The 13,105-nt window shown below is 48.4% G+C and overlaps 1 protein-coding gene across 2 annotated transcripts; it reads right to left on the bottom strand.

Annotated features, from left to right (window-relative positions):
- Nucleotides 1-1,110: 1,110 nt before the first annotated feature.
- Nucleotides 1,111-13,100, bottom strand: UNC119B (unc-119 lipid binding chaperone B). Of its 2 annotated transcripts, XM_072802822.1 has the most exons (5): nt 12,824-13,098; nt 9,687-9,800; nt 7,046-7,157; nt 6,747-6,919; nt 1,111-4,918 (listed from the first exon to the last, which is right to left on the bottom strand). In XM_072802822.1, the coding sequence occupies exons 1-5, from the start codon at nt 13,065-13,067 to the stop codon at nt 4,806-4,808; spliced, it is 756 nt and encodes a 251-aa protein (XP_072658923.1). In that variant the 5' UTR covers nt 13,068-13,098; the 3' UTR covers nt 1,111-4,805. The 2 variants fall into 2 exon arrangements, with proteins under 2 accessions (XP_072658923.1, XP_072658924.1); XM_072802823.1 differs by lacking the exon at nt 9,687-9,800 and having other exon boundaries at nt 12,824-13,100.
- Between the last annotated feature and the right edge of the window lie 5 nt (nt 13,101-13,105).

Below are 13,105 nucleotides of genomic sequence, written 5' to 3'. Positions count from 1 at the left end.
GGAAACTGGCGATTCCACTGCCCTGACCAGGGTCTTCCCTCAGAACAAGCAGGAGTCAGACTTCCACAACTTTCCAGGGCCCCACACATCCCTCTATCCCTAACTTAAACCGCTGTAACTCAGCCAGGCTTGCATCCCCAGCACTGACGCACATGCCAAAATTTGTCTTCCACCAAGACCTTGCTCTCCTTCCCAGAGATCAATGAAAAGATGCAGCAGAATCCTTAATATGTTACCTCTCATCTAAAAGAGAGCCTCTACATCCTCAGTACTTTAAACCCAAACAAGTGGTTGTGGTTGGCCAATGCTCCCGGGCCTTCCTTAACCTTTCCACTGCCCACCTGGGTGCCAGCCCTGGGGGAAAGAAGAAAGGAAAAAAGCAGGGGAGGGGGATATCAGTGAGCAGGCACAGGCCAATGATTGCTTTGGCTGCCACAGACCATCTCAACCAGACTTAAAAATTCTATTGTACGGTCGCCTTAAGGAGGTTAGTGTTATATTAAAAGTAGACCAATTTCCCTGTTGGAGACAGAAACCATTCAAGGGTTTCAAGGGAACTGATCTTTGCCAGCACCAAGAAGCTGAAGGAACTCTGGAGGGGGTGGGGGAGGCAGAAGCCCAGTACCAGGACTGTGACAGGGTAATAAAGCTGTCTGCTCATCCAGGTGAATTCCACCACAGTTGAGGCACACCTCAGTAACTCTGATGTTAAAATACTACAAAAATTTTTAATTTCCAAAGCCTCCCAGCAAAACAAAGCAAAAATATTAAACCTTAGAGCCCAATACTGTCCCCTGCTCACCCTAAAAACCAGCTATACTCATTATCTAGAGAAAGGTAAAGAAACTCAGAGCCAGGACGCCTGGGTGGCTCAGGGGTCTGCCTTCGGCTCACGGCGTCATCCCGGGGTCCTGGGATCGAGTCCCAAATCAGGCTCCCCATGGGGCATACTTCTTCTTCTGCCTGTGTCTCTGACTCAGTGTGTCTCTCATGAATGAGTGAATGAAAAAAAAAAAAAAAAGAAAAGAAACTTGGAGCCCACCCCTACCCCACCCCTGGCTCCCCCCAGCAACCCACGGGGCCCAGTCCAGGGACAAGAGGGGACACATGTACTGTGAAAAATCTTTTATTACTGTCTCTTGTGGCAAAATAACATTTTATACAAATAAGTCACCTAGTTTACTTTGGACACAAAGACAATACAAACTGGAATGAGGATCTTAGGTGAAAGGGAAAGAGGACTTTGGAAGAACAAATCAGGTCACTGACGTTTCTTATATTCTGTGAAAAATAGATTTACAGGGGAAAAAATAGACTTTCACAACTTCAATGACTTTACATGATCCTTTTTAAAACAAGGGGTAAATTCGCCTCCACCACACCCTTCTTGTGGTGAAGATATTCTGTAACGTGGAATGTGAGGAAATGAATTGACGATCAGGCTCTTGCACTAGGTACACCAGCACCTCTGTATCAGAAATCCTCGTGTCCTGGCAAGGACTCTATGCTGTGGTTCTGGGGACAAACTGTCTCCAGTCCCCAAACCTCACGGCTATCATGGTGACAACAGCCACCAAAAGAAAGTGACTTGACAGAGGGAAAAAAAAAAATACTCTGGGAGCCTACTGGGGGTGGCAGGACACACACTAAGGCAAGACTCGCCCAACTTGCCCATTACACACAGCCTAGTGAATCCACTCCAGAAATGAAATCCACTTCACCTGGAAAAACCAGGTCAACGATTCCCGGTCACTGCCATTTCAAGAATCGCCAGTCCATGGTTAGCCCCAACTTCCCTTCAATCACTGCCCCCATCTGAGAATCAGATGGCCCAAAGGCTGAAGGTGTCTTCAGGGAGTTCTGCATGCCTCTGCAAACTGCTTTCTCTGCAAGGTATCTTTGAGCCAACACTTACAGAGAGGGTGGCCTATGACTACTTTTACTGGTTATTTCTTCTGTTTGCTCTGTTGGACAGAACGAAATCAACAGGCATCTATCTTCTTTGGATAAGCAAGAAGGGCACTTTAGCCCAAAGGCTACACAGGAAGAGAGAGCTGCTCTTCCTGGAGATTCCAAGGCAGAAGGACAGGAGAGGAAGAGGCGCAGGCATCAGGCCCTGTGGCACTGGTGGGCCTGCCAGTCTGCTGGAATGTGCTCGTGTCCCTCCAGGAGCTGCCACTTAGATGCTGGCTCTGAACAGTAGGCGGGCTCTCCTGCGCAGGTCATTTTTTTCCCTCCCACTGTAGCACCGTCAAGACAACTGCTATCAACAGTCCAGATTCCTTAATAACACGGCCTCCCGATTCAACTTCTGATTGCTTCAGCTACTTTCAGAGAAAGCAGGACCTTCCAATTCTCTCCCCAGTTCAGGTACAAAAGCTTGAATTCCAAATACACCCTGGTTAACACCCCGGAGTGATAATGCTTCTCAAGATTTCCTGAGTAGAGAGATGCAAGAATCCAGACTCCCAGGTACAGAACACCAGACTTTCTGGAGCAGATAGCATAGCCCTGTCCTCCTGGGCACATACTGAGCACATGGCCTCAAATGGTCTCCAATGAGACTAAGGCAAGCTAAGGGGGAAGAGGATACAGCACTATTCAAGCCAAAATGTCTGCCACCTATACCCTCCCACCTAGCAAAGGCTAACACTGCATATTAGAAGAGACAGCCCACTAGTCCATAAGATGTGGCTGCCCTGGGACACATTCCAAGACACACTCTATTGAGCAGAACTCAACAGTTCCAGAAACCACATCCTAGATAATAATATCAAATAGTTGAAAATCTCCCAGTTATGCTGCTGTCCCATAGAGAAACAGTGATTATGAGGCTTGATATTGCACACACAAATATGCCAGAGGGGCCACGAGGAGAAACAGAGGGTCAGGAGGCAGTGCTGATGTCTGTCCACAGATGAGGAGGGAAGGATGGCAATGCAGCTTTCCCCATCAGCATGTGGGACAGAGCCACACATAAGGCACCTGGATTTGTAGTTGACTCCAGTTCTGAGATTCACTTGGTCTGGTGATGAGTAACTCATCTGCAGGGTGCCTGGTCTCTTCCCTCCCTCAGTGGTTGCATCCGTGCCAGCACAGAGGAGGAAGAGTTTTCCCAGTGAGAAAGCTGCCAGCATCTGGCAGAGCCCAAACTCTGGCCTGGCACAGAGCACTGGGCCAAGGTTCAAGGCCGCTCACACTCTAGAGTCCAAACAGGGAGCAATACTGATTAGCAAAGGTGCAGGGGGCTTCTGTGGTAGAGTGCTGGCCCTTCCAGCCTGGGCCCTGTGGGGCCTTTGTCCCAAGCATCTTGGGAGACTGCTCTCCTTCAGTTACTATGATGCTTCACAGTGACTATTCCCGCATACCCGGGCCCTTCCTCCTGCTCCCTTTTGATCAGTGCTAAACCCTGGCCACAGCAACAGTCCTATCAGAGGGTCAGCCATGGCCAGTTAAACAACCGGCCAGAGCTGAGGAAGTGACAGACTATCCAGTGAGAGCCTGAGGATGAAAGTAGCCCCCAAGCATGTGCAGGGAAGGTTATCTGAAAACACCTTTCAAGAGCCACCTCAGCCTAGTTCATTCATCCTTTCCAAACAACTGAAAGCATTCCAACTAGCAGTATGAAGGATCAGAATATGCATAACAGGTCTGACCCCCCAGGATGGTTCCAGAAACTACTTCAGAGAAAGGCAGACAGGAAAATCCTCCTAAATAAGAAATCTACAAAGAGTTTTAGAGGCAAATCCCCATCAAAAGCCAATCCTGCAGGCTCTCCTGTGTAGAGAAAATCCAATCCCTCCTTTAAGTAGCTGCTGATTTGTAACTATACCCGGCCCCAACATGAGCCAGATTAGCCCCGGGAGCCTGTTTAATACTATCAGAAGTCTAACCACCATCACATATGCTGGGTACACGACTGACATCTTATAAAACATCCCTGAAAGAAGACTAGAGGAAAAAAAAAAAAAACAAAAACAAAAAAAACCCCCACAAAATACGAAGCCTGCTATGGCCTCAAGAGAGCCTACTGTTCCAAGAACACAAAAACTGATAGTCTATTTCAGGAGATACTCAAAAGTTAGGAGTCAGGACAAGCAGAGCAAGCTCATCTTTCCTCCAAAATGGGATCAGGAAGGCACTGCCAGGCTGAAACCTTGCTGTATCCCCAGGAGGGCTGGCAGAGGATCCTGGAAGTCAGGCAGAGAAGCTGGCCTCTCCATGACATGCAGCCCTACTGGCCCCCAGTGCCTCCCCGCCTTGGCACCCCTCCATCATCCCCTTACTTTCCAGTTGCTTTAGAACTACACACAAACTGAGGTCAGACTATGCTGAGAACAACACTGTGAGAGGAGGAATCACCTAGAAGAGGCCTACCTTTCAGTTTCTCACAGTGCCCAGGAAGCCAGGGAGAAGCAGCTGACCTGCAAACTGACCGGCCAGAGCCTCCTCAGCCCGACATGGCTGTGCCTGCAGAGACCCAGGCTCATCAGCACAGCCAGCAGGCATCTAGGACTACAGGAAAATAAATTTTCTTTTTCCTCTGGACTCCAGGAGCCTTACCCTAATCCTTCACTTTACTCTAGTACCTCTGTGACCTACAGGGCAGGGAAAAGGGAAGAAAAAATACTGGGGAAGAAAACACAGCACTGCTTGGCACCTCTCTTGAGCACAGGAAACTACCACGCCAGCCTTGGCTTCCTAGAACCAGGATCTAGATGTGTGTTGACCAACAGGTTCAACCATCTCCATGTGCCAGGGCCTTGGACCACAGCAAAGCAGCTCCCCGTCCATGCCTGCAGCAGTCACTGGCCTCCATTATAGGCATAATCAGCCTTGTTGTGCATTATCAGCTTGTTGTCAACAAAGTAGAAGCTGTCGGAACGGGTCTCATAGGGATTTTCAATCATCAGACGAACTGCAAGTCAGAGAAACAGAAACAGCAAAGACTTATGTGAGTCTGCCCCACTGGCCAGGTGGGAAAAAAACATATATGCCCTCTGTAATTCGAGAACATATGAGTATACTCTGTCAGGACAATGAGGTCAGAACAGAGGCAGCCAGGCTTGGAGAGAACTACAGAGGCCCCCAAATTAAACACGATACCCACTTCAATATAAGGATGCAATCAACTGACATGGCACTTCTTGTGCATCTCCAGCCTGGACGCTTACTCAGAACCCCAGGGAAACAGGATTATGCCTTTGCCAACGTGGACCACCGCACTGTTTTTTCAGGACTTCTGGTCTGTTCCCCACTTCTAGACTCCAGTCCAAATTCCAAAAGCTGTGCCTCCCTGTGCCCACTTTCCATGGGCACCCCTGACAACCAAAAGAACCAGAGGTGTGCATGAGTGTGTGTGGCGGGGGAAAGAGCAAGGAAACTTTTCCATGGATGACTCAGGGTATTAAGTCGCAAATGATCCAGCAAAAATGGTCTGCTTGTCTTGGGATCCAGATTTAAATCTTCTGTTTGTTCAAGCAATTGCCCAGACCTCTTTAGCCATACTAGAGAGTAAAGATAATTAACAGTCAATACCTCTGATCAATTTGGAGTTAATGATCACATGCTATTTTGGTTCCTCTAGAGGCAACATGCTTGTTTACCACAGTTCTCAAAAGATGAAACGGATTATTTAAAGTCCTTTGAACCTAAGTTATTTGGTTTTATCCAGAATATTGACCTCCACACTCTTCCAGCTTATTTAGTTTCAAGAAGAAAAGTTCTATTGCCTTGGGGAAGAACTTGAAATACTATACATAATCTTTTCTTGCAAGTACCTATATATTCTGGCCCAGCGGGGGAGCAGACCTCAAAACAGGATCAGATGCTATCATAAATAGCCTAATCCACATCAGCAATCCTCATATTACCTGGAAACAGCACTGTCAACATGGGTGGAGAATATTCTGGTTTTCGGAATGTAACAGTTTTAAATACCTGGGATTCTGAGAATATCAATCAGTATATGTAGATCTTTTCTACAACTCAGCCAAACTCCCCCCACTCATATTCACAGTTCACAGGATCCCCACTCATATTCTCATTGTTCTGGAGCCATTTTCCCTGATTACTAACAGAGAATGCTAACCCCAGAGAGTTCCACCAGAGTCACAGGAACTGATAAAGCCTGATCTTTCTCTCGATGAGTCCATCTCTTCCCCTGCTTCTCCCTCAGGTGCCTCCCCAGTTTTTCCTCCAGAGAACTATAGGATTACTGTTTCTAAGACATGGCTTCCATCCAGCCATGTGATGGCTCCCTATTTCCTGTGGATCTATTCTAACAGCACAGAATGAGAAAGATCTCTGATTCTAGTTAGCCCCCAGCTTCACTTTTCCCTCTAAGAAGAAAGTAGTGGGTGAACAAGGAGTGCTGGGCAGGAGCCAATGACTAGAACACAGTGGAAAACAAAGCCTAAGAGTGGCTCAGAGAGGAGCTCCAGCTAACTCTAGGCCCAGGGATTTTCATGGGCCTCCCCTCATCTCCCTGAGTCACCCCCTTTCCCGCAGCTTAAAGCGGATGGCCTGCATTATTAAAACCTTCAATGCTCTCATACAGGCAGAGTTTGAAACCCTAGACAGTGGCACTAGGAAATGAGAAGCCTGAAGTCAAATGCCTAGAGAGGTGGTGTCCTGTCACTACCTCCCTCCTCTGCCAAACGAGGGTGTTGGACCAGATGGACTCCAAGGTTTGTTCCTTCTAGCCCTAAAAATCTAGAATGGTATAGAAGTCAGGGGATACATACTGACATCCTCAGAAAGCTGGGGAAACTCATAGATATGTTCACAAGTGTTCCTACTGCTGGGGATGCAGAAGCCAAAATCGAAGTCAAAGTTTTTCAGCAAGCGTTCCCGGAAATAGTGCCGCTCAATCATCCGGAAGTTTGACACAGGTTTGTCTCCCACCGTGAACTCCACTCTGCAAAACAAATCTCTGTGAGCCCAACTTTGCCTCCTCCCTCCTCTAAAGCCAACCCAGAACACAACGGAGAATATTCTTTGTGGACAAGCAAGTGTTCTCCTCTCTAGAAATACTGGTACTCACGTGGCCCCGACTGTCCGGAGGCGGAGAAATGCTGGTGTGAATTGATAGCGGACAAAACGTCCTGCACTGATATCCACATCTCCACCTTCGTCGTCGTCCTCCTCCTCTTGGTCTGAAAGAACACACAGAATCTTGAGTGTACTGTCTTGGCCCCACCAGTCCAAACAGTACAACCAATTAACTGTACTAACACCCATGGCAGGATGGCCAATATTGACTGCGCACTCACTACATGCCAGGCTTTGGGCTAATCACTTCCCAGAATCCTCAGAGCGACCCTATAGGGTGTCATCATCATCTCCATGTTACAGATCAGGATGCAAAAGCTCAGAGACGTTAAGTCACATGTCCAAGTCCCCCAAATAGTAAACGGAGGGAGCAGAGATTTGAACCAGGTCCATCTGACTCAAAGCTTATTCTCAAACACTAAGTTAATTACCTTTCATGTGGTCTAGGGGTGTGGGCATATCCTAAGAGTGAAGCCTGAAACACAAGCCTGGTACTAGGCCCCTGGCGATGAGGTTGCAGCATTAGCCAGCAACCAAAAGAATGAGACTACAAAGGTTGAAAACTAGTCAAAAGGCAAGTTCAAAGAATGCAAAAATTTCTGAGGCAGCAAAGACAAACCCCTGAGAATAATCTTGTTATTTAAACTCCTGGGCAGCCCCAGTGGCCCAGCAGTTTAGCGCCGCCTTCAGCCTGGGATGTGATCCTGGAGACCCGGGATCAAGTCCCACATCCGGCTCCTTGCATGGAGCCTGCTTCTCCCCCTGCCTGTGTCTCTGCCTCTCTTTGTGTGTCTCTCGTGAATAAATAAATAAAATCTTAAAAAAAAAATTTAAACTCCTACTGTTTTAGGGTACCGTAATGCCTATTCCAGGCCACCTGGAAACAGTGAGGTAGATGGGCAATGGACCAATGTGCAGGACCTGAATGAGGGCGAGTCTAGTCTATTCCTGAACCCAGAGAGTGGAAGTTTGTAAAATAATTCAGAGAACCACTCTAATGTGAAAAAGGAGATAGTTCCTAGTAGCTATCCAGTGTCCAGCAAAAATATTTTCTCCAGATATAGGCTAAATGTGGGTGCAACTTACATCTCTTTTAGCCCCAAACCTCTCTGCCTATGACAACCCCAAGATAATATGGGCAACCAGACTGAGCAGGGGTTCAGAGCCAGCCACTCTAGAGCCCTCACTCCAACAATGTGATTCAGAGAGAATCAGACCAAATCTCAAGGATTCAAATTCAGCAGAACAAGTGCTGCAGGAGGGTGCTGATTCAGTGGAGCATATTCTAAGCCAATCAAATCCTTAAAGGTAAAGCCTGGAGAAGTTGTACATCAAGGTACTTTTACAAGATCTGCAGCCAAGCTTCTTGATACAGTTCAATTTTGTACTGAAATGACTATTATAGGCCCAGCCTAATCCAAACCCACATATCTGAAGCAGCCCTGGGGTCCTCGAAACACCCAAAGTACCGAGACATGTTGCTTAGGGATGTGAATCCCACAGACCCAGGAGGCTATCTGGCCCTGATCCTCCCAATACCAGCTAAGTACCCACAAGTTGGAGCCATTAGGTGCCTTGGCAGCACTAAATTATGAGAGCATAAAGGATACCAGGTGGGGTGAGAAGACCAGGGCTCCAGTCTTGGCTGTACAATGAACCTGAGCTGAGACCTTCTCAGAAAACTTTTACCTACCCGGGGTACTAATACCTGCCTTATCAAATTTACAGGTTCCGTCTTTTTATTTTTTAAGATTTTATTTATTTAGTCATGAGAGACACAGAGACAGAAGCAGAGGGAGAAGCAGGCTCCATGCAAGGAGCCCGTCACGGAACTCGATCCCAGGTCTCCAGGATCACACCCCAGGCCAAAGGTGGCGCTAAACCACTGAGGCACCCGGGCTGCCCTGACAGGTTCCTTCTGAGCAGCAAATCAGGTGGGAAGAGCTTTGCAAAAAGAATTATTAATAAAGATCATGGTGAATACTCTAGTCATCTGTGCTGGTAGTCTACCAACTAACGCCAGGGGGCGCTCTGTCTCTGGTGCTGAGCTCCAAGACTCACTTGTGGTCTCCTACCCAGTAGTGAGTCACCCAGGGGCTGCATCACAAGCACCGGAAGCGCCTATTCAAAGCTAATTTAAGGAATCCTAAGTAGTTCATAGGTCTGGGCTTTCTGTTCATCCCGCAAATGGCAAAGATTAAAATCCAAACTGGGACTTACAGGGAAATATGAGGCACTGTTTAAAGGGAAGTGAGGGAGAAGAAAAGGGAGCTTTCATCCTTCTACTTTAATTCTAAAGCTTCCTTTCCTGAGTGGAGGCAACATAAGAAGGAGCATAGGACCTTAGGAAAGTCAACTGGAAATTCTGGGCTTCAGTTTTCTCATCTGAAAAATGAGAGTAAAGCTCCTCACAGAAATGTTGAGGATTAGATGACCAGATGCCAACAGAAACATGTGTACAAACAACATATGGTAGACGCTCAACAAACGTGCTTTGGATCAGCACACCCGGCTTGCCAGGCTCCAGGAGGTACAAAAGTGGACATGCTGGAGTCCGGGCCGCAGGATGTGATGGTACACACAAATGAGCTTCAGAGATCTTCTCAAGTGGCTGCTACAATACTGAGGCCTACCTGAAACACAAGGTTTGGCAATCTCAAAGAGCACTGTCCCTGTCTCCAAGTCTCGGATTTTGAAGCGAGTGAAATCAATACTGTAGATGTTATCTTCGGGTTTACATAAATAATCTGAAAAATGAGAGAGACACACACACAGATGCTATTAAACAATCCTCCAAAACAGTTCTTTCTTTCTGAAGTTTTAAAGCAAATGCAGGGGTTTTTTCTTACACGATTTACTTAAAAGAGACCCCAAAACTTCCTCTTATAAGCAAAAGTTGTGTGAAGCAAATAAGGGGATGGAAGAAAGAAAAAAAGTGCATGGATTTGGTTTGGATGAAAGATTATCATAACACTTTTAGAAACAGGGATAATGTAAGGGGCTTCCTTTGGAAATACCCCCAAAATGGCCTATATAACTTCCATGATCTATTAACTTGGATGTCACAACAGGACAGAATTTTTTTTTTATAAATCCATTTTAAAACATTTATGCTGGGCAGCCCTGGTGGCTCAGCGGTTTAGTGCCGCCTTCAGCCCAGGGCCTGTTCCTGGAGATCTGGATCAAGTCCCACGTCGGGCTCCCTGCATGGAGCCTGCTTCTCCCTCTGCCTGTGTCTCTGTCTCTCTCTCTCTCTATCTCTCATGAATAAATAAATAAAATCTTTTAAAAATATAAATAAATAGGGGATCCCTGGGTGGCTCAGTGGTTTAGCGCCTGCCTTCAGCCCAGGGCGTGATCCTGGAGTCCCGGGATCAAGTCCCACATCAGGCTCCCTGCATGGAGCCTGCTTCTCTCTCTGCCTGTGTCTCTGCCTCTGTGTATGTGTGTATTTCTCATGAAAAAATAAATAAAATCTTTTTAAAAATTATTAAAATATATATATAAATAAATAAAATAAAATAAAACATTTATGCTGATCTAAAGGCTAATATATTGCTTGTTTGCCAGCCATGAGTATTGTACAGCAGAGATCAGCAAATGTTTTCTGTAAAGGGCCACATCATAAATAATTTAGATGTTGGGGCCACACGGTCTGTCACAACTGCTCAACTCTGTCACTGTAGCAAAAGCAGCCACAGACAACCTGTAAATAAATGAGTATGGCTATAGTTCAATAAGACAATTTACAGACACTGAAATATGAATTGCATATAACCATGTGTGGCAGGATTTCTTTTTTTCCCCAACTTTTTTAAAAATGTAAAAATCATTCTTAGTTTGTGGACTGAACAAAATCAGGCAGTAGGCCATACCTGCAGAGGTGACAGGGCAGAACTGCTGAGAGGGCACTGGGCCAAAGGGAAGTGGAAGCCATGACAACCTGAGCAGCTAGTCAATCTAGTACTGATCACAGAAAACCTCCCTGATTTCTTTCTACGATGACTCCTAACAGCATCTTCTCCACAACTCACTTGAGCACTTTTTCTTACATTGGCTGCTTGTGTTAGTTGTTCCATGTTTTTCACAAGCTGTCTCTCCAGTAATATGGCAAACTTGAGAGCTGCTGATTACTTTGTAAATCCTCAAAAGACTGAGAATGGGTTCTATACCTTTAGAGGGTACTCAATAGGTAACTAGGTGAACGAAACAGACTTGAACAAAATCCAGAGATCACCAAGCTCTGACCTGGGGCTTTCTCCAGTAGGATGCTGGGATGAGTTTGAGCAAGAGCACCAATCCCAAGTTCCTACACACGACCTGAGTGCCCACTGAGAACGCTGCTTAGGGCCAGGCATTAAAACGGCCTGATTCACTCTTGGTATCAGGAGAAAGCAGGAGGCTAGAAAGTTCAGGTGATGAGGACTTCTGGACCTTCAGAGTCTCGAATGAAAACGGGGTCAGAAGAGAAGCAGTGTTTTCACAGCATTTCAATAAACTGAATAGCAAGATCTTCTAAAGATATACTCAGGCATGCAAAGGACAGGCCCAACCCAAACGGTGATGGAAAGTGGGGACATCGAAATACCCAGAATCAAGTTAAACCTATCAGGAGATGGGAATTCCTTTTCATACAGGGTGGACCAAGGCCCATTGTGTAAACTCCTACCCCCAAATCACTGCAGCTGCCACCAGCTACCCGAGGTACACCTGAGAGAGCCCCAGGCTGACAGCCATTCAGCAGGTAACAAGTGGCAGCCTTAGATCCATGGAGGGAGTGCTGGTGCCACAGGGTTAGAAAGCTGGAGGAGAGCAGGGATGAGTAGGGCAAGCAGGATCTAAACGGGGGTAGTGTGGGGGGAATAGCAGCAGGAGAAAAAGACAAGTCAGGGCTTGGCTTGGCAGAGAACATAAAAAGGGAGGAGAGCCAGGACAGGGGGTGGGCAATGTGTTTCCTCCCACCCCTCCTTATTATCAACAAAACGGTGTAGGGTGGTTGCATTTTACACAAGAAATGCGTTTCTTAAACCCTGACACATTAATTCACTAGAACAAATGTCAAAGGCAGGATTCACATTTTGAACTGTGTACATAAACTGAAACTTTATTAACATGTTTTCTAGTGTGGCAGTTTAAATCTGCGTGAAGTGCCACGGCAATATGTTTGAGGAAGGAGCCCCTCCCTCCCCCCCCCCCCCCCCCCCGCACACAAAGGGGCAAGGCTTGGGACCAAAGGAGTAAGGGGGCCAAGGCAGGCGGGAGAAGGGGGTGTCAGGGGGCGGGGTGCAGGGAAAGCAGACAGAGAAAAGCAGGTAGGGGTCTCGGCGGGCAGAGACTGCAGAGGTTGGGAGGGGCCGGCTGAGGAGCCTGGCTGAGCAGGAGCTTCACGGATACCTTTGGGCCTTCCCGGGCGAGGGGGCAGCGGTCCCACTTAACCAGGGACAGGAGGGTCCGGTTACGCTGGGGGGGCTCCCTAACCAAACGGATCCGGCTGCGGGGGGCGGCCCGGCCTGGAGGCCCAGCTGGGGCCCGCCCAGAAGCCTGGCATGGCCGGGCACAGGGGAGCGCGGTCCAGCTCAAGGAGTACCCCTTCCCAACCAGGTCTGGGCGACGGTGGGGGGCGCAGAGCTGCCCGGGGAGCGGCGGGCGACGCGGCCTGGCCGGCCGAGGGAGGCCTGGGTGGACCCCCGGGCAGGTCAGGCGGCGAGCGGCCGGCTCCGCTGAAGGCGGTTAGGGGCCCAGGGCAGGGCGCGGCCCGGCCGGCACTCACTCTCGGTGACCCGGCTGAGGCGCAGGACGTGCTCGGGCCGGATGGTGTCCAGGGCCAGCAGCTCTTGCTCCGTGACGGCCGCCCCGATGCCGTCCTCCGCCGCGTGGTGGGGCGCCTGCCGCCGCGCCTTGAGGCGGTTCAGGACGCCGCCGCCCGCCTTCTTCTTCTCCTCCTTGGGGGCCACCAGCCCGCCGGGCCCAGCCGCCGACCCCGCGGCCGCAGCCTTCGGGTTTGACCCGCTCATCGCTCCGCCGCCAAGATGGCCGCCGCCTCCGCAGCGCC

The sequence above is a fragment of the Canis lupus genome, chromosome 27 (assembly GCF_048164855.1).
Source record: "Canis lupus baileyi chromosome 27, mCanLup2.hap1, whole genome shotgun sequence".
NCBI classification, from domain to species: domain Eukaryota; kingdom Metazoa; phylum Chordata; class Mammalia; order Carnivora; family Canidae; genus Canis; species Canis lupus.
This window is presented reverse-complemented; position numbering and strand designations above follow the sequence as displayed.